The 22,213-nt window shown below is 44.0% G+C and overlaps 1 protein-coding gene and 1 long non-coding RNA gene across 3 annotated transcripts in view; one reads left to right on the forward strand and one right to left on the reverse strand.

The window, feature by feature from the left end:
- Positions 1 to 554: 554 nt before the first annotated feature.
- The window catches only part of phldb1b (pleckstrin homology-like domain, family B, member 1b), a 136,079-nt gene continuing 114,420 nt past the window's right edge, over positions 555 to 22,213 (forward strand). Inside the window, exon 1 of the mRNA XM_084019912.1 lies at positions 555 to 694. Coding sequence (XP_083876038.1) covers positions 668 to 694 — 27 coding nt within the window. The 5' untranslated portion in view covers positions 555 to 667. The remainder of the gene's footprint in view (positions 695 to 22,213) is intronic.
- LOC311020142 overlaps positions 17,552 to 22,213 on the reverse strand; it is a 22,189-nt gene continuing 17,527 nt past the window's right edge. The window contains exons 2-5 of one of the 2 annotated variants that reach the window (XR_014597876.1): positions 21,370 to 21,524; positions 20,277 to 20,553; positions 19,178 to 19,378; positions 17,591 to 17,657 (exon numbers count right to left, since the gene is read on the reverse strand). This is a non-coding gene — a long non-coding RNA (uncharacterized lncRNA). Of the gene's footprint in view, positions 17,658 to 19,177; positions 19,379 to 20,276; positions 20,554 to 21,369; positions 21,525 to 22,213 lie in introns of both variants that reach the window. The other variant, XR_014597875.1, reaches the window with a different exon arrangement.

Genomic DNA, 22,213 nt, shown 5'->3' on the forward strand with positions numbered 1-22,213 from the left:
ACAAGCACAGTCCCTCTCTTCTTTCTTTAGTCACATTTGGTCACATTTTCCATAAAAGGCTCAGGGCCAAATCTTGTTGTAACTTGATACTTTTAGTGATCATCCCTGTTTAGGATGCCATGGTGCAGAGGGATGCTTTTATTCTGAAAGGATAACAGACAGAGATGTACGTTATTAATCCCAAACTGGGAAATGATTTAAACAGCCGTGGAGACGAGGACGAGGTCAGACGTTGAGCTGAGGCGCTGCGTCCCAACAGATGGGTGGATGCTGGGAGATTTAAAGGGTCAGAGAGGGCGAGTTCAAGAGAGCTCACCAGCACCCATATTAGGACTGTAGGGTGTTGTTGGAGCAGGGGGGGGGCGTTAATAGCAGACCCTCCAGCCATAAAAAGAGGGTGTGTCTGCGCTCCGAATGAATGAGCAGACTGATTAGCTTTGTAAAGGGTCTGGGAGGAGGGAGAGGGAGGGCAGACACTGTTGTCTTTGGCACGTTAACCACAGTCGGCAGGCAGACACCACAGAGCACACGGTCATCCACTCGCTTTCACTCTGAGGATCACTGCTGGGATTCATGGTCACTGTTGCTGTTAGCTGTTTGAACCAAATGGAGTGAAACGTTTGGCAGCGTCTCGTCTTCCTTACTGTCCACTCACCTGGATTCAAGGATGATGCTCAAGAAAGTGAGATTCAAGGTAGGAAACTGTCCCGGTGGGGTCTGGATGAAGGTGCACGCCGTCATCAGATACAATAAACCATGTCGTTTCTGTAGGAATCCTATGTACTGTAAAAAAACGATTCAGCTTTCATATTTCTCCCTACCATGCGGGTACAGAACTAATAAGTGACCGTTTTTAGAGAGAGAATCCAACCCAGCAGTTAAACACAGTGATCCGACTAATATCAGCTGGATGAACTCTCAACACTGGAGGCTGCTTGCTCCTTGCTGGTTTCTGGCTCAAAGGCAGTGAAGTGTTTTACTAGTAATACCATTGTGACTAAACAGAAAACATCCATCAGAGTGAAGTTTGGAGGAGCCTAAAAGTTATCCTTATGAAGTGTGACTGTGATCCCACCATCTCCTGTGGTCTTCACATGCTCTGCTTCCCGAGAGAAGCTTTCACATGTGCTTTCAGTAGCAGTTCAAAGGGAAGCTGCTGCTGCCTGCGAGGCGACACTGAGGTGATAATTACAGCACGGGAACATCTGACATTAGCTTATTTGTTCATGACTTCAGAATAAAAGCTACAAAGTGCAGACATTTAAACTAGAGGGAATCATTTAAACAACACACATTCATAAATCTGTGAACACAACAAAAATACTCAACGTGTTGTTTTATGTACGTCAGATATTCCACATTTACAACAACATTGTTGCTCTCATGTGTTATCTTATTCATTTAATGTGGGAGACTTTACAAAACAGTGTTAAAGGGGAACTATTATTATTCCTATGGTTTAAGCCTGTCCAAATATATTATGGAGAGAGAGTGGCTCATGGTCCCAAATAGTGACAGAACTTTCCAACATCATAAAAATGATGAAAATAATATAAGAAGAATCCTTCATTTCGGGGGGCGTTCCCCTTTAAAACGTTTAGACTTGTGTGATTTCAGCGGTGAACCCTGCTCATCGGAGCTTACTTTTAATGTAGCAGCCAATCATAGCTGAACGCATGGAACGACATGGAAATGTCACCCCACGATTATCCTGCCAACATAATTGTGATTCATGATATTGTCCCGATCATCATCAACATGTGCTTCAAACTCGAAAAATGACGGTAAAACATACTGTCATCACCTATTTATTTGATTGTGTCACAGATAAGAACACGTCTTTCTTTGTTCGTTATTTTTAGTGATAAATAAATAAGATACATATGATTATTATAAGCCCCCCCTGCATACATTAGGGATACATACATTTCAAAACAAACATCAACTTATTGTGAGGTTGTTTTGTTTATAACTGGATGTAGTGAATGAAACGGTGGCTCGTTCCTGTCATTTACACTCTCACCTGGTAGTGCCAGCTGGTCCCTCCACCACGGAGGTGTGAGAATGTTTTTGGTTGGGTTTGTTAGTCACTTTGTCAGCAGGATTAAAAACTACTGGCCCATGGAGGAAAGCATTCGTTAGAGAGCGGATCAGTCATGAGTGGATATACACGCACTCTTTTCCACTTCCAGGAACAGCCGTCTCTCTGAGGCCCGTCTGGTTACGTTAGAGGTTCTATATCCCGGTTGGTTGAATGTATAGATACATGCAGCACATGAGTCTTCATTGTACGTGCACTTCTGTGCTCAGAGGAAGGGACACATATGAAATCCATCCTCATTGGTGCCTCATACACAGCAGTGAGCTCGTCTGTTCCAGAAATGACCCATTAGAGCTATGATATTCTGGATCAGCATAAAGGCTTCCACAGAACCAGAGTTCACACTTCTCTCTACTTTATAAACTAATAGAGTTACAGTTACTTACTAAGCCATCTGTGTGAAGAGAGCACAGACAGACAGACAGACAGACAGACAGACAGACAGACAGGAAATTGGAAGCATTCTGTATGTGTATGAGGAATTTCCTCTGTGAGCGTTCAAACAGCTGGCCATCACACTTCTCTGCTACATTCTGTGTTCAGCCTCAGGTTCACGTTAAGGCGGTCATGTCGAGCTGTAACACATGCTTTCAGTCATTACAACTGAAAGGGCTTCGTGCCTCTGACAGGGTGTTAGAGTTGAGCAGTCTTTAGATTTTTGCAACACTACAACTCTTTACTTTCCTTTCAAGGCCACTTCACCTTGCAGCGAGCACGTTTCTTAATGCATTCATAATTAAACTAGATGTCAATAAAAAATCTGTTGTATTGTAAAACAACTCATTTGAACATTTGAAGTGAAAATGTTCTGCTGTATTTGATTCTAGTTTGCTTGAGCCATTAGTTGTGTCCCAGTTCAGGGTCTAGGTCCTTTGGAGACCACGAAGGCCCAAACGAGCGGTCTCTCAACTGAGACGTCTGGTTCTACAGAGAATCTCCTGGTTGTGTCACCTTTGCCACTCCCGTTGCCTAGCAACCAGCTGCGGTTGACTATAAAGAGCATAGAAGACGTGATTGTGATTTCACGTTCGTGGGCTCCATTTGAAGGACTCTTTGAGACGGGAGACACTTGTCTCAGCTGGTCTTCAGACAGAGCCTCGGGACGATGGACCCAGAATTATGTCTCAAGGGTCAAACGTTCAACACCCATGTCTATAATGCATGAGAATCTCCTCATAGTGCCGTATAATTATCGAGATCAGCACTCATACATACTCATATATGTCATGATGCTTTATAACAACAATCATAACAAACTGGAATTGGAATGCATTCAGTAGAGTCCACCAGGTGTCAACGACTGCTGCCGTATGGTATGACTGAATAATTACAAACCAGTGTAGGCTAGAGCACTAATGAGCTCAGAGTGTATGCACTGCCAATATATAAAAAAGTCTCTGGTGAGCTCTTGATGTGTTGACAGCTAAATATAGTTTATTAAAAGTATACAGAAGCCCAGTAAAAGATGGAGAAGATGTTTACAAGGAGCAGCACTAGATGGCGCTGGGGTCCTGCTGTTTCCTGCCCTCCGTCTCAGACAGCAGCATGAAGAAAGGATGCCTGAAGCCAAACTCTCAGTAATCCCTCAGAGCAGACTTCTGTCTGCATAAACCACTGCTGGCAATCGTGAAAAACGGGAACAACATTCACCGTTGAAGGATGGAGCATAATATGAAGACTGACATGGGAGTTATTGTGGGGTACTCAGTCACTCAGCGACAGTGTGGTGGTTTACATTGTGAGCTGCAGCTTCCTCCTGGATGGCCCCGTGCTTCAGGGGCAACATGTGGGAGTCTGATCCACCACCCATCAACTGTAAACACATCCTGGCAAAAAAATGATGACCCACTTCCTACAAATCTTTACATTCCTCCCCCTCCACCGCCCCTGAATCGCTCAGTAATTGAATTTCCATCCCGCACCGATACGTCCAAGCTTTTTGTTCCCTGAGTGAGATACTCCAATCATCTCAAAGGATCAAGCCAGCGCCCATCTAGGCCTTTGATGTTCATAATGAGCGCTTCCCTCTGCTCAGCCCTGCAGCGCTGCACTGTATGTTTCTATAAAGCCGCCAGGATCTGAATGGGTACGTGGGTGCTGGTGTGGTGCAGGGGAGGAGGGGAACTAAACCAAATATGCTTTTCATTAAAGATGAAAGGCGAGAGAGCTTTTACTGTCTCTAGCGCCTGTTTATGCTAAGTGTCTGTGTGTGTGTGTGTGTGTGTGTATGCATGTATGTGTGTGTGTTCACATAAAAGAGAAGAGATTTAAGGTACCATGTGAAGTTTTTGACCAGTATCAGTGCTGTAGATTTGGTTGTGTTTGTAAACGGCAATGACATATTTTGTGGGCGGAGCCAAACTGATCAGATAATCACAGTTCTGTAGTGACACTTCCAACCCAGTATCTCCACTAAAGAACAACCCAGTATCTCCACTAAAGAACAACTCAACGCTACAAATCTCTTGACTCTTTAAATGTTGTACTGTTCCATCATGTTTAGGACATTCAACAGTGAGATTTGATCATAATTCTGATCATATCTGTTTGCATTTCCATTCTGACATGCAGGTATACATAGAGACAGCTCACATCCAGCTACGGGACATTTCAGTCATCAGTTAACCTGCATGATGCCTGATTAAGGTTTAAAATAGTTTTAGAATTAACTTTAAAGAGGCAGTGTGTAGGAATTACTCCCATCTAGTGGTCAAATTGTATTTTGCATTCAAACGAATAGTGCTCTCTGGCGCATCGCTTTGTTGCAACTACGGGAGGCGAGAGGTCGTGTCCGAGACGTCCACACGGGCGTGTGAAAAAGCTCCGTAAAAGTCGCTGTCTGCCCCGGGGGAGGGCCGGTCCGGCCTGCACCCTGTGCGTCCAGAAGTGTCTCTCGCTGATGTGATCTCTTTTCAGGGGCCGTCCACACGAAGCCAAACAAACTTTTCTTCTCCGTTTTGCCTTGGCGTCGTTTCAAGAAAATCTGCGTCCGGACGAATCCACTGAAAACGTCTCAACGCGCTGTAGTACATATTCCAGGCCCTTATGCGGCGCTGTTTCTGCTACAAAAACGCAGAAGAAGAGACGGAGCTTGACCGGATGTTTGCCATTGCTATGGCAACACGTGAGAGTTACGGCTAATCTCCACCTGACCACCCGATCAATAAACACCCATAAGATGACAATTTGGCCTGTATAAATAAAACCAACAATAAGCACCAACAGCCGTCACCCTGAGGACCTTGACGAGGCGTTCTCACACGTTGGGATGGATTAATTAAATAAATGCCTACATTCATGGGAAGTTAGCTAGCGGTTGTTTGTTAAGGCGGGCTCACACCGGACCGAAAATCGGCGTCTTTGAGAGAGTCGGCGTCCGTGACATGAGTCTCCTTGGTGTGGTCGCTCGAATCGGCCCACGTCGGCGTTCATTTCAGCCGATTCAAATGTGTAATCCGCCATTCGAGTCGGTCATTCTTTTACCATTCTGATTGGTGGAGGCTAGCAGCTTGACTAGCGAATCAGTGAAGCCCGGAAGTGACGATGGTAAACATACCAGATAACCAGTGGAATCGAAGAAGGTGGTTTAGAGAGGACCGCCTACTTCCGGTTTTCGTGTTTTTTGGCCCACAATACAGATTAGCGCCGCCTGTTGTTTTGGAGACATTACATTACACAACTGAAAACGTTTTTGTGTGGACAGGCCCTCAGTCACGCTGGCTCTGAATGAAATCGCGTTTAGGCGTTCATGTCCCTCCTCTGTGGTTATAGTCTTCAAAATGGCGGATCGACATGGAAGCCTCCTGAGGACTTACCCGTCCAATGTAAATACAGATAAGAAACTCTTTGCTTATGAGGATAAATCAGATTATTGGCTGAGGTAATTATACACTTATGAGGACCTATTTATGAATGAAGATATTGATTTTAGCTAATAAATTACTTAAAATGTTACACACTGGAAAGGAAAGAAAAGAAATACTTTGATTCTTGGCGTGAACAAGGCTGTGAATGAGAGCTGTGTGTGATGAAAACAACAAGAGCAAAGGGAGACAGAGGGTGCAGTCGAATAGTCAAAAAATAAGGTCCTAACTCCTATTCCTAACTCCTATTCCTTGACCTCTGGGGAAAACGTCACAGGGTTAAGGAAAGGCGATAGGAGAACTCAAAAGGACTTAGGAAAAGTCGACCGCGGTGCTCAGAGAATCCGACCGGACTTTCACTAAGCTACGTCATTATATCGCGGCCGCTGATGATTGACAGCTGATGATTGGCACCGGCGATTGACGTGCGTCTGCGCTGGATAAACTACAATAATGGACTACAAAAAACGCATCGTCCACTTCTCCACATGTTGGTTTTATCAACAGCTGGTTCACTGACCGGCTTCAGGTCCAGCAGCTCCTCCTTTCTGTTTGACCGTTGTTTGATTTACGTTTCATTTGTGGTTTTAGTTTCGTTTTTGTCAAACATTTGTAAAATGATTGAAATAAATAAAAGTCTCATTAAATTATTATCACTGTCCACACATTTATCATCACTATTCCAATTACTATATGTCTGCATGAAAGTCATTGTTAAATATGTAAATGCACATATCGTTTGTTTTCATGAACGGCCGACGTGTGCGGCACTTTAAATGTTGCTCTCGCAAAGAATTGTGGGTCGGCGTAATCTCCTTTCCTATCGCATAGGAAGGTCCGTTGCATCCTATGCTAAAGGAGCTCTGAAAGGAAGCATTGGAGCTCCTTTCCTTTGCATTTAGAGAATTCGAACAGCTCTTATCATGGCGGCCACTTGTTTACTTCCGGGTCACTTCTTCAGTTAGGAACCTTCCTAAGCAAAAAAGACTATTCGACTGCACCCACAGACATTAAGACACATCAGCTGAGGGAACACAGGTGGAAATCAGGGGAGACAGACTGGTGGCACATGAGGAAGGGCAAGTGACCTGAAACGAGAGGAGAGGTACTTTTCAAAATAAAACAGGAAGTTCACGAGACACGCAACCCAGGACAAGACACCCCTCACCGCGGTGTGACAGCAATCTGGTGGTACGCCTCATCTCTCAACTCAAGTTACTACTTGGACTGTGAATGGACATGCATTTATACAGCACTTTTAGCTCCTATCTACTCAAGGCTCTTTACACATTCTTTTACCCATTCACACACACACACACACACACACACACACACACACACACACACACACACACACACACACAAGGAGCCTCCTGCACATCAGGAGCTACACATCCACACACTGATGGCTTAGCCTTCAGTATCTTGCCCAAGGACACTTTGGCATGCAGACCGGGATTCCATGCACTTACTGCAACAAAGTTGTTAAGCTAACAACAGGTCAAAGGCTTCTCTTATCAATAACAATGTGCTTTACAAGGACGTCTGTGATGTCTGTCCTAATAGACAGACAGACAGACAGACAGACAGACAGACAGACAGATAGATGATGAGTGAATGACAAATCCCACCCAGTCTAACAGGAATGTTAGGCATGTACTCTTTCCAGTGCTGAACAGAAGAGCAACACAGATGCATGCAGTGGTTTCAGCTGGGATTTGGACTGAATGACATTATAGAGGAGATGCTGGTTAGATCCAGTTTGGTCAATGGGCAACCACCAGCTTTCCAACGGTGTCTGCAGCGGATCAGAGTCTGGCTATGTGTATTCTTTCTCTTCATGTATATTCGCTCAGGCAGAGAGCCAACAGAGTGGTCACTGTCATGATAAGGACAGTATATGATCAGACATCATTTTATCACATCAGCAAAGAGGATTGTGCAACGAGACAAAACAACTATAAATAAGTAGGTTAAGATAAAGATATAATACACAAGTAAACAACTAAATATATTTGTATTGAATCTGTAAATGTGTTTTTACAACAACACTAGGATTGATGTATTAGTTTTCTGTGTAAACACAGATGTAAATGATCAAATGCCTTATTGTTCCTGTCGATTCACAATGTACAAGACAAGGGCCGAAATGGAAGAGGGCCAGTGATGCGCGAGTCCTTTCACAAGTGACCCAACGCGTCTGGAACAGCAAAAATTAGTCCCAGTCGGCAAGTCCGGTGGATGGAGGGCATTCCGTCAGATTTTGAATGTTTCCAACTCTCAGGCTCCTCCCCAACGACCACCGAGCTCCTTCCCCTCGACTTCGTGCCCTTTGAAATCCCTTAGATCACGCCACCTTTAAAATGCGGGTCCGATGTTGACTCTGGTTTTATCACAGGCACCGTCGCCATCTTTCTTTTTTTCCTTCTTTTCCACCGGTGTTTTCTTTTCCTTGGTTGTTTTGGACCTCCTCGTTTCGGTTTTTATCCGAGGAATTGGAAGATTGTTGCTACTTCCCTCCGCCTCCCCCCTGTGATAGTGGTACGACCCGAGGGGGGAGGGGCTCTGTGTGTCGACGAACACAGCCCTGCGTGCTGATTGGACAGGATGATCCGGGCGCTGATGAATTTTGCAAAACAAACAGGCTCTACGTGCACGTAGAGGCGCACTTTTTTTCTAAAACTGGATGATTTATGTTGTTCTATCAGAGCATAGTGTCGGCTTCAGTGAATATGATCAAACAAATGTTGCCGACTGGGACTTTAATAAAGACAAAATGATACTCGACCCGATTTGATGACCTGCAAATGACCCGAATATCATTATAGTGAATATCATACACTATATTTTTTTTGGACTCGTAACCACGTCAATTTGCAAACCTGTGGAAAAAAACCCCATAGAAACCATAGACTGTATATAAACAGTGGATGTAGTCATGGTGATGTTTCCCATTGGTTTGAAGACTACGCTTTTGACTCTCTTGCCATCTTGGATTGTTAACAAGATCAACTTTACAGCTAAGTGTTCAAGTCATCTTAGTAGCTAACTGCATTGGTAGCGTGGTAGTGACCTGCCAATCACAAGACAGCCCCGCCCCTAAAGCATCCCCTGCTTTCTGGTCTTTTTGACTCTAATTTTCTTTGCGTTACATTCTAAGCCCACCCACTTTTTAGTGGTCCAATGAAATCCCTCTTGGAAACGACCACCACTCAAATGTCCCGTTTACTGAAGCACCGTGAGAACGTTCACGTTCTGTTTCACTCAGACGTGAAATCACACAGAACATTGTGACGTATTATGACTGCTGAGGGTGAACATGTGGCTCGGAGTAACAGTGGCTCCAGTCAGAGAGACTGAACGGCCAGTTGCCGCCTCACTGTAATCCACACGTTTTCACCACCGTGTTTACCTACCAGTCCTTTTTAAGGTCGGACATTTCTGCAGGGTTTCATGAACAATGTAGCATTTCTTTATCCCAAAGAATGAACGCCTTGTGTCCCTGTGTGTTGGGGCGAGGCTAACCGGACAGGAAAGAGAGAGTGTGTGTGTGTGTGTGTGTGTGTGTTTGAGAGTAATGCCAAGAGAGAGAGAGAGAGAGAGAGAGAGAGAGAGAGAGAGAGCATTTGAGTCAAGAGAGAGTGAGAGGGAGGGGACCAGCAGCAGCCAGACAGTGTGTGTCAGCAGCCACATGGCTTTAGCCCAGTGTGTGTTATGACAGGGAAGCACAGTGTGTGTCTGTGTGTGTGTGTGTGTGTGTGTGTGTGTGTGTGTGTCGAGGAGAGGCAGTGAGTGAGAGACGACAGAAGAGAGAGAGAGAGAGAGAGAGAGACAACAAAGAAAGGAGCATCCTCTCTGGATCTCGGTCAGTTTTGAGTCTTTGTGTTGTGGAGTTCATGCTGCCGTCCCGTCTCTTTGAGCAGCAGCAGCAGTGTGTTTGTGGAGGTGTTACTGGAGCAGCCCACCCAACACACACCCACCACTCCGTCAGGTACAGTAGAAGCTTCACACATTTCAGATAAAAGGTTGTGTGTCTGTGTGCAGGTGTCATTCATCATGAAGCTACTGGGACATCTTCTGTGGTCAACACTGACCCAAAGATTCTGATTCCAAAGCTTTCATATCTTTTGGTTTGGTACAGAATGATGATATGAGCACTACTATCAGTGAATAAATACATGATGTTAACTAATGTTTCCTGAGCATAGTTTGGATTGGAGGACGTTTATGGCAGTGTTACTTGGCTGGGATACCATATATGTTTTGTGTTTTTACTATGATAATCCACAAAGTAAAACAAGCTAATTAATGAGCTGCGACCTTCATCAGTGAATATAAGTTGAGCGTTGTCTTTGTCCTGTGGGATCTGCTGGATTGTTTCCGTCTCTGGAAGTCCAGTGTGTCCTTTGCTTATCAGCAGTAGACCCAACCAGCGGAGCCTCAGCTTGTCAGGTGGAGTCTGCTTACTGTAAAGACTGACGCTGGCCGGGCATGTTGGCGTTTAATGCGATGTTTGCCATGTCAACTTTATGAAAGCATGCCAAGTTTCAACTTGTTCTGCTGCCCAGAAAAGTCATTGATGTCTTCTTTAAGATGTTTAAGATTTGTTATTGTATTTGTATTTGCATCCACACGCAGCAATAATCTCTTTTTTAAAGGCACATTTCACCTACAACCAGGTGAATATGTATCAGCAAAACAATGTAGCTATGATATAATATCTTAGACTGTATGACAAGTGAACGTAGTCATGGTGACGTTGCCCGTTGGTTTGTGGTCTACAGTTATGAACCATCAAGTTTGGCATTTTAGCCGTCACCATCTTGGATTATTTGCAACCAGTGAAGGAAGTGACCATATTTGGACTGTGATGGACAGGTGGATCTGATGAACACGACCCTTACTGGGTCTGGATCCCTGTGGATTCTGGTGTGAAGCTGCTTACAAAGTTAGCTTCATGATTCAAGGTTCAACTTTACAGCTAAAGTTAAAGTCATCTTAGTATCTAACTAGCATTGGTAGCGTGGTAGCGACCTGTCAATCAGCAGGTAGCCCCGCCCCTAAAGCATCCCCTGCTTTCTGGTCTGGTGGACTCTAAATGGACCATAATGTACTAAATGAACATCATGCTGGATTGAAGAAGACTTGAAACTAGAGATTGAGACCATAAACTCATGTTTACAATGTTTACTGAGATAATACATCAAGAGAGAAGTAGGACCATTTTCTCCTAGACTTCTATACAACCAGAGAGGAGCCGCCCTCTGGTGGTCAGCAGACAGATTGCAATTTTAAGGCCGAAGATTGCCAAGCTAGTGGTCAGATCAGCTGTAGCAGCTAAACCCCTTGGTGTATTGAATTAAGTTTGAGTGTTGGTAATACATTTTATTTCATGTTCAATGTTACATAGTCTCATTTTAAAGAATTCACATACAGTGCCTTGAAAAAGTATTCATACCCCTTGAACTTTTTCACATTTTGTCACTCTACAACCACAAACTTAAATGTATTTTATTGAGATTTTATGTGATAGACCAACACAAAGTAACACATAATTGTGAAGTGGAACGAAAATGATACATGGTTTACAAAAATTTAAGCAAATAAAAATCTGAAAAGTGTGGTGTGCATTTGTATTCAGCCCCCCTGTGTCAATACTTTGTAGAGCCACCTTTCGCTGCAATTACAGCTGCAAGTCTTTTGGGGTATGTCTCTACCAGCTTTGCACATCTAGAGACTGAAATTTTTGCCCATTCTTCTTTGCAAAATAGCTCAAGGTCAGCCAGATTGGATGGAGAGCATCTGTGAACAGAAACTTTCAAGTCTTGCAGAGATTCTCAATTGGATTTAGGTCTGGACTTTGACCGGGCCATTCTAACACATGAATATTCTTTGATCTAAACCATTCCATTGTAGCTCTGGCTGTATGTTTAGGGTCATTGTCTTGCTGGAAGGTGAATCTCCTTCCCAGTCTCAAGTCTTTTGCAGCCTCCAACAGGTTTTCTTCCAGGATAGCCCTGTATTTAGCTCCATCCATCCTCCCATCAACTCTGACCAGCTTCCCTGTCCCTGCTGAAGAAAAGCATCCCCACAGCATGAGGCTGCCACCACCATGTTTCACAGTAGGGATGGTGTGTTCAGGGTGATGAGCAGTGTTACTTTTCCGCCACACATAGCGCTTTGCATTCAGGCCAAAAAGTTCAACTTTGGTCTCGTCTGACCAGAGCAACTTCTTCCACATGTTTGCTGTGTCCCCAACATGGCTTGTGGCGGGACTTCTTATGTCTGTTTTTCAACAATGGCTTTCTTCTTGCTACTCTTCCATAAAGGCCAGATTTGTGGAGTACACGACTTATAGTTGTCCTGTGGACAGATTCTCCCACCTGAGCTGTGGATTTCTGCAACTCCTCGAGAGTGAACATGGGCCTCTTGGCAGCTTCTCTCACCAGTGCTCTCCTCGCTCAGTCTGTCAGTTTAGGTGGACGGCCATGTCTTGGTAGGTTAGCAGTTGTGGCATACTTCTTCCATTTTTGGATGATGGATTGAACAGTGCTCCTTGAGATGTTCAAAGCTTTGGATATTTTTTTATAACCTAACCCTGCTTTAAACTTCTCCACAACTTTTTCCCTGACCTGTCTGGTGAGTTCCTTGGTCTTCATGAAGCTCTTTGTTGACTAGTGTTCTCTAACAAAGCACTGAGGCCTTCACAGAACAGTTGTATTTATACTGATACTAAATTACACACAGGTGGACTCTATTAACTAATTAGGTGACTTCTGAAGGCAACTGATTGGACTGCATTTTATTTAGGGGTATCAGAGTAGAGGGGGCTGAATACAAATGCGCACCACACTTTTCAGATTTTTATTTGCTTACATTTTTGTAAACCATGTATCATTTTCGTTCCACTTCACAATTATGTGTTACTTTGTGTTGGTCTATCACATAAAATCTCAATAAAATACATTTAAGTTTGTGGTTGTAGAGTGACAAAATGTGAAAAAGTTCAAGGGGTATGAATACTTTTTCAAGGCACTGTAGCTATCTTACATGTTGTCCCCCACAATCAGTGCTGCAGTGTTGGTGTGATCTGTTTCTTTAACCCCTGAGCACAGGTAGACAGTGTTTCTGTACCTCAAGGTTGGAAATGGAGGTGAAAACAGCCAAGTGCTGGCCTGTGAGAGGCAGCGCTCTGCCACATTAGTCTCTCCGTCCTCCCACCCACCCAAAACACTGGCGGCTTTATAGGCCGAGGGAGGGAGGGACTCATACAGGGTTCGTTGTTGTTTGAACCTCCCGACCAAAGCAGAGCTGGGCCACATTTTTCGGGCGCCTGGCAGAGAAAACGGCTGTATGGAGTTCCCAGACTGCAGCAACTCTCCAGCTAGTGATAATAAATCCTTTGTTGTGTGAGCTCATTCTGTTGAGAGCATAATCAGGCCAGCACAGAGGCACTCTATCTACCCCCCCCCCCCCCCCCCCCCCCCACACACACACACACACACACACACACACACCACCACAACAGCATCAACCTCATACCCATCATCCATCCAGGCCCATTCCCTCACTTGCTCCCCAATGTGGATCTTAATGGCTCCTTTGGGTGCTCCACGTCTGCTGTTGACCTTGAATATGATCTTGTAGTCACAGTTTCCCCGGAGGGAGCCAGCCTCAGAGGATGTTCACCAGCAGAAGACTGTAATAAACTTGGTGGAAGAGCTATGGGAAGTGAATTCATTCATAGAGGGAAAATGTGCGAATGTGCTGGTGGTTGTTGGTTTCAAATCTGGAGTCGGCATATCATCACATGCAGGCCATCAGGGTTGTATCTGTGAAGAGCAGATTGACTGGTCATTGACCGTTAACTGGAGTGGTTGGGTACTACTGATTGGTTAGTGTCCGTTAATTTAACGTCACACTATTTGACTGATGAAGGACACAGCAATGTAATGTCTCAGGTATGAAAAATCCAATGAAGAGGAAACCTTGGGACATGATCTGCTTTAATTATGCATGTTGTAATTAATAAAGAAATGACTAATTGACCAGATGAATGTGCTGTCATAAAATATTTGGTCATTTAATGGGGTTGATATTTACATAATATAATAATAATAATGTACATCAATACAAATAAAATAGCAATAGTGTAAATAGTGTGTACAGCGTAGTGTGAAAGCTCTTTTCAAAGATCTGGGTTGAGTGAATTAAAAATGGTGGTCACTATTGATGGTAGCGTGGCTCTTTAAAACCTGTATTGGACTGTTCTCAACAGGCTATAGGTAAATGTGTTGTGTTCACAGCTAGCCAAAAAAAAACAGCTTTATGTTTAATCTCATCAATAACTGCATGAGTACAATGTTGAGTATGAAGATCCCATCTGAGTTGTAACAAACCTGAGTGATCCTTTAAAGTGAAAATCCAAATAATTGATCCCTCGCTAGATGTCATTTCCTGCTGCTACTCCATCAAGCTATCACAACTACCATGGAGCCCACAATGTCACTAATGGACTTCCTTCATTAAGATCTAACTTTAATGAAGAGCGATGTCAGAGAGACAGACGGGTCTAGATTATGCGTTTGAAGGATATGTCAAACTGATTCTGCAGCAAAAACTAAAGACCACAGTGATCCAATGAAATGAAGGACCCACTCACTCTGGGGCCAGTTGATCCGGACCGTGTTGTGGCATGATTGTCCCCCCCTCCCCAGTCCCCCGCCAGCCTGCACTCACATTGATCCACACGGTTCCCTCTTGTACATACATCATCACATCGTAATAGGACACTCGCATGACTTTAAGTTGTTTCCAAAGTCATCACAAGAGAGAACATGACTGAAACTTTACTGACAAGTCCGTCTGCACATATTTCTAGTAAACACTCAGCCTGCATCAGAGCATGGGAGCGGAGCTGAGCAGGACAGAGAGTCGCACTATATCCCGGTCCGGTACCGCTGACATGAGTCTGAAGCCCAAACCCGACCCAGAACCCTGCTGTGTCCTACACACTCATCAACAGTATTTTCAGTCATACATCATCTCGACAGTGGGGGAGATCAGAGTAGAACACTGAGAGATAATGAGAGGGACGGCCTATCCATTAAAACCTACATCATGTCCACATTGTGTACCTGTGCATGTGCTCCTGCATGAACCGTACCATTCTCAAATCCACCTCTTCCAAGTGTGCCAGGGCTGAGGAAGTGTACCGTTCTTAAGCACGGAACAGAACGCTCACACTGAACAACAATCCAGACTTTAGGCTCCATCGTGCTGAGGCACGGTACGGTTGGTGAAAATGCTGAACATGAGGCTTTAAAACCTTAGTCCACAAACCAATGGGTGACATCGTCATGACTACATTCACTTCTTATAGACAGTCTGTGGCTGAAATCCTGAAATCCAGCCTGAAAATGAAGTAAAACTTGAAAGATTGAATGAGTCTATGGCGCACAGATGGATAGTTGTCGGATCCTTATTGGTGCTGGCTAATGCTATGCTATGAATGACCTGCATTTGAGGGACAGGACCAAGCTAAGGGGTCAGACCAGGATTACATTTAGACCATATGAGTGAGAGGGAAGAGGCGGTGAGGATGAGCAGCTCCTCAGGACAGCAGAGGTTACAGTCGGTCCTCACAGACGGCTCATTCACACAAACAGCTGTACAATATACTGTAGTGTCTGCTGCCTCGCCCAACAGCTGCAGCATGTACAGCTCACACACACACACACACAACAGGCAGCCAATCAGCACGCATGTCATCTACAGCATGGGATACGACCTCCACAGATCTCTCTCCCTTTCTTCCCACGTTTCCTCTCTCACACTCCCTCGGACACATTGTTGCTTATTGAGATGTTTTACAACCTCTAACTAACTGTACAGCATGTGCTACTGTGGCTCTCTCACACACACACACACACACACACACACACACACACACACACACACACACACACACACACACACACACACACACACACACAATACATACACATAATGTTTTCACCCAGCAGTTGCTATGGTAACAAAGGATTTGGCAGCAGCAGTCTTGTAAAGGATGATCTCATGGCGTTTTGGCTGCTGCTCCTCATGTTCACCTGGCCTATTTGGACACACACACGCACACACACACACACACACACACACACACACACGCACACACACACACACACACACGCACACACACACACACACACGCGCACACACACACACACACACACGCACACACACACACGCACACACACACACACACGCACACACACATGTGGGGTTTAGCTCAGGAGGTAGAGCGGGTTGGCTGGTAACCGCAAGATCGCCGGTTTGATCCCCGGCTCCTCCTAGCTGAGTGTCTGGTGTCCCTGAGTGAATGTTTGGATAATGCCCTATATAAATGAGGACCATTTACTATTTTCACACACACACACTGGTGTTCTCTGCCTGGCTTTGGGTGGAAATCTGTGAGCACTCATCCTTGTAGGGATTTTGCAAAACATAGCAAGGTACCCTTAAAAAGCATAGGATATAAATAGCAAATGTGATCATGTTGTAAAAATGATCTGAATAAAATCGATTTTAAAATTCAATGAAATCTAAAACAAAATAATAAGAATGAATAAGAAAAGGGAATCACATTTACAGGATACACTCATTCATTAAAAAACAGTCAGGTTCTAGGTAGAACCCTATAGTCCACTGTATGAGAATTCTCTTAAGAGCGTTTATTGAAAAGTAAGACCCTGGCAATGAAATGATTAATAAAGACAATAAATAAATAAAGCCTTGCAAATAAAGCTATTTAAGCCTTGAAGTGTGTGTGTGTATATATATATATTTAAAGGTTCTATGTAAAAGCATATTTGAGCATCATAACACAATGTGTGTATTGGGTCATGATATTATGCGTGTTTTCCGTGAGGAAGTGCAGTCAGTGTTTCCAGAGGCGGATGAATGTCCTCAGTGTCCTCATCGACAGGACAATACAAAGAGACACAGAGCTGCTTGGCTGTCTGGAAGCATGTCTGCTCTTTGGATCGGTTTCCATGACTCACAGGGATATCCCACGCTGCCTCCTGCCTCCCCTCCTCTCCCCTCCATTTCCCCTCTGTTTCCACCTCCTCCCTGTCACTCCCTCACTTCATAGTTTACCACCAACAATGTTCATTCCTACACACAATAAGCTGGCTGGACCATGAGAAATAATAGGGACAGAGGATGGATTTTAAAGCTGACTGTTGAGCATCAAGCTGAAGAGAGGAAAGAGAGAGCGAGAGAGAGAGGAGGGTGAGTGACACTGAATGTATGTGTGTGTAGATGAGTTGTATACCATGTTGACATCAAAGCTCCTCCTTCAGCATGGAGGACAGAAACATGCTGTCGGCTGTGTTTTGGTCACAAACAGGATGTTAGTCACATGAGTGAACCTGTTCTATGAAGATCTGTGAGTTACGCGTGTTTGTTAGCTAAAGTAGGAGTTGTATTTGTTGTGATTTTACCAAGAGGTTGGACCCAAATGCAGACAAAGACAAACTTTAGAATGAAACAGGAAGTGATTTATTTTTTATAAAGCACAGAGATTGTTGGAATTTTCGGGGAGTCAAGGGTTCGGTGGAGGACAATGTGGCTGGAGTTGTGGAGACAGGTGAGCAGGCAGGCTGGAGGGCGGTTCAGGTGGAGGACAGGATCTGGAGACGAACGGAGCACACGGAATAATTAATACAGAGGCAAGCAACAAGCAAGATCCCCAAAAGGGCTCCCAAGAGTGTGTACGTCAGGAGCTTCAGTGGAGGACTTTATTCTGTTTCTGATCATCAGAAGGTACAACTTAAATATACTTCGCTAACACTTTCTATGAAGGTCATGTATAAAATGCATCATAAGCACATTTATAACACATTTTAATGCATTTCTAAGGCTTTGTTTGAAAGGAGAGTCCTGGGTTACACAGCACATTATAACTACCAAACTTCAGCCAGTTATAAAGACACAAATGATTGCTCTAACTTATAAATAATAAGTAGTTATAATGTGCTGTGTAACCAGGATTCAGACACTGGCTCACTTGGGCATGGAGGTATAAAGTGTTATGAATGCTGAACTTATCATACATTATGTCCACCACTTATAATACTTAAACTTATAAACCTTGTTATAAGGTGTCATGCATGATTATAAACATTTATAATTAGCTTTATAAAGCCTTATACATGCATGAACACCAAAAAGACCAAGGAAATCATCGTCGACTTCAGAAGGCACAGCGTCCGACCTGGCCCCCCTGTACATCAACGGCGAGTGTGTAGAGAGGGTACGTTCTGGTTTCTTGGCGTCCTCATCTCCGCTGACATCTCATCTCATGGACAGAAAACATCACAGCGATGGTCAAGAAGGCTCAGCAGCGGTTGCACTTCCTGAGGGTCCTCAGAAAGCACAACCTGGACTCCAAACTGCTGCTGACCTTCTACGGCTCGTCCATCGAGAGCCTGCTGACATACTGTATTACAGTATGGTACGGCAGCTGCACCAGCGCAGACAGGGAGAGGCTCCAGAGGGTGGTCAAGGCAGCACAGGAGATCATCGGCTGCCCTCTCCCCTCCCTATCGGACATTTACACCTCCCGCTGCCTCAGCAGGGCAAAGACCATCATCAAGGACACTTCCCACCCTGGGCCCTACCTGTTTGACCTGCTGCCCTCAGGCAGGCGCTACAGGAGTGCCAGGGCAAGGACAAACAGACTTAGCCATCGCCACCTTGAACTCAAACAGGCACTAACCCTGTGTGTACTGTAACATCTGTGTACTGTGCAATATCCCTCCTACATTCCCCGTCATGTTTTCTTCTTTCATTGTGCAAATGCAATAACCATACAGTATTAATATCTACTCCTGATCATCCAATCGTGGACATGTATATATTTATTTAACATGCTGCTGAACTGTGAGCACTTTATCTGATGCACTATCCATTGTGTTTTAAATGTGTTGCCTATGTGTTCTTTTATATTAGGGATTTATATCTTTTGTTTGTATGAACTGAAAGGAGATGCTTTTAATCTCATTGTTGTATAGTGACACATAAAGGCATTCTATTCTATTCTATTATAATGTGTTATACATGTGCTTATGATGCATTATATACACAACCTTCATCGGTACTTGACAGTTTCCTGTTACATTACTGAAGACATGAACCAAATGCCATTCACCTTAAAGCTGCACCAACCAGCATTTTGAAACAGTCGATCAAATGACTCCGACTCCTCAGTGTCCCTCAGCAGTATGGAGCATTTTACTGTCTTTCAGCTTATTGGTTTTGGTAGTATGGTCCGTAAAGTGTTTCGGTTCAGTGTCACTGCTTCCATCAGCATGGTTTACAGCAGCTTGTTTTCAGTCACTCAGTCCACAGCCTGCAGAGCAACGCACAGCAGACGGAGACTAGTGTTGAACATGGTGGAGCTTTAAGTAGCTAAAGAGACAGTATTTATCTGTCCTCTTTATCTGCTGTATATGTAAATAGGCAACTGTTTGCTAACGTGGCTATATTACTTTATAACATGACAAGATGCCAATGCCTTTAGCTGCTTGCTAGCAGCTTGCTTTTATTTTAAGATAATAATTCTTCAAGTTCGGTGTAAACAAAAATTGGAAAAACTGTTTCAAACAGTCAAGGTTTGGTTGTAGGATCCTGATGGATCCTTCAGGGCCCAACTCATCCCAAGATTCTTTGCACGTCGTGATGATTGGATTTTGATCAACATGGCGTCTACGAGCAGAACAGCAGCAGGAGATGCGACAGAATACACTCCTCATGAAGCACGTCTTCCATCAGAATATAAAATAAAAAGAATAAAATGATCTCTGGTACAATTTTAACTAGATAACGTTAGTTACCTCTTGTTGCTCTTTCTTGTCAACCGCAGCTGGTTGCTACGGGAGTGGCAATGGTGACGCAAACAGGAAATCCTCTGTAGACCAGAGCGTCTCATTTCAGAGACCGCTCGTTTTGGTCTTCGCAACCTTCAAAGGACCCGACCGACGTAGACCACGAAGGCCTTGCGTACGGACGTCTTCTTTGAACCCAAACCAGGATCTTTGCCTAAAGCTAACCAAGTCGTTTTTTTCCAATTCATAATGTTAACCATGTGTTTAAACCTGCGACAGTTTCACGATGTGCACCTGCCAACGGTCACATGACCAACTCTGTCACATAGCTTTGAGGATGTGTTGGTTATAACACCGTGAAGGATTTTAGCCTTGAAATCTATCACAGTGTAATACAAGCCCAGTATTATCGCTTTAACCCACCTACACACACGGTTCTGTCCCCTCAGGTGTGTTGTGATCATCGGTGTGTGAACCTCAGTGTGGGTCCTGTAGTCCAGTATGCAGCAGGCCAGCAGCCTCCCTGCTCCTCCTCCTGAGGATTACTGCTGTTGAAAGAGCCTCTTTGTCTCCGCGAGGCTGGAATGCCTGTCCAGCTCCGTGTCTTCGGGAAACACTAAGTCAAAAGTAAACGCATCCACTGAGCATTGGAATGGCATTGGAATACCACATCCCCAGTCACCTGGTCCCACTGGCTTCCCTGTTCAAGGAAAACGTGACATTTACTCTCACTTCTATATTCCAGTTTTGTAATACTTTGCGAAGGTTCAGAATTAGCCACGAGTGACTATTTATCATGTTATGTAAATACAGATGAATCTTTTATAATATTAAACAAGGTTTCTGAAAGGATTCTTTAAAGTTTTGGTTTACTTCTTGAAATATTCTAACTTCGTCAATCTGTTGGGGTGTTTTTGGACACTTGGGTGACAGCAGGTTGGAATTTTGACTAATTAATTGATTCATTATTAATCAAACAGTTCAAACAGAGCAACATTAGCATCATCTGTCTCCTTGGAAGTCCAGTATTTTTTAGATTGTTTAGAATACTAAGCAGCAAATGCATATTTTCTTCATAAAGCTTTGGAAGAGTCATGTCTACCCGAGCAGAGCATGAAGTTACTCTCCCTGTGTGTGTGTTGTAATCAGGCGGCAACCTCCGGTTCTGAAAAATAAAGCCAAAGCCGAATTGCCTTAAACTTGCATTCTCTCTACTGACCACCAGGGGGCGACTCCTCTCTGATTGTATAGAAGTCTATGAGAAAATGGTCCTACTTCTCTCTTGATGTATTATCTCAGTAAACATTGTAAACATGAGTTTATGGTCTCAATCTCTTGTTTCAAGTCTTCTTCAGCATGATGTTCATTTAGTACATTATGGTCCATTTAGAGTCCAACAGACCTGAAAGCAGGGGATGCTTTAGGGGCGGGGCTACCTGATGTTTGACAGGTCGCTACCATGCTACCAATGCAATTAGCTACTCAGATGACTTTAACACTTAGCTGTAAAGTTGACCTTGAATTATGAAGCTAACTTTGTAAGCAGCTTCACACCAGAATCCAGATGGATCCAGATCCAGTAAGGTTGCTCCTCGGGGTTCTGCTCTGCTGTTTGTGTTCATCAGATCCAACCGTCGCTCCGCCACAGTCCAAATATGGTCATTTCCTTCACTGGAAAATAAACAAATTGAATATGAAAATCACACCATCTCATCAAGAGCACTAGACATATATGTATATAATATTCACACATCATTTATTTGTCATGTCCCCATTGTGTATAGGCCTACAGACAATAAAACGGTTGTCTTGCTCAAAGATAGAAGTCATCACTGAGGAAGGTGACAGGTATATTAATTCACTTTCCTTACCTACTGTATGTTTCCCATTCAATCCATTCCTTTCTGTTACCACCTTAATGTAGACAGTAGTGTGTGTGTGTGTGTGTAGAATTGTGTGTGTTCATACCAGTCCGGACAGACAGAGACGTGGCAGCTGGTGTGTTTAGCTGCCGGCTGATGATGGCATCTCTCCAGTGCTCAGCATTTCGTGCCAGAATAATGAGTCTGTATTTACTCATGCTGTCAGGCTATGAGGGATACGCTGGTCTCTCACCGTGCCTAGATTTGCATTTAAATGTGTGGTGTTTCAGCTTAGGTCTATCTGTGGTAATGTACTTTACTGCATCGATGTATTGATTTGAGTGTAATTCAAAAGGTCCGATGGTGTCATAACGTGTCTGATTCAAGCATCTATTTTGAACCCTGTTTTGCACAGTTTTTATGTCAGCACATAATTGCTTGATTGTCACAAGACCATGCTGACAGGTGGGTTTGTCAGTATGCTTCCAAACCAAATCT

Source organism: Eutrigla gurnardus (genome assembly GCF_963514095.1).
Source record: "Eutrigla gurnardus genome assembly, chromosome: 10".
NCBI classification, from domain to species: Eukaryota; Metazoa; Chordata; class Actinopteri; order Perciformes; family Triglidae; genus Eutrigla; species Eutrigla gurnardus.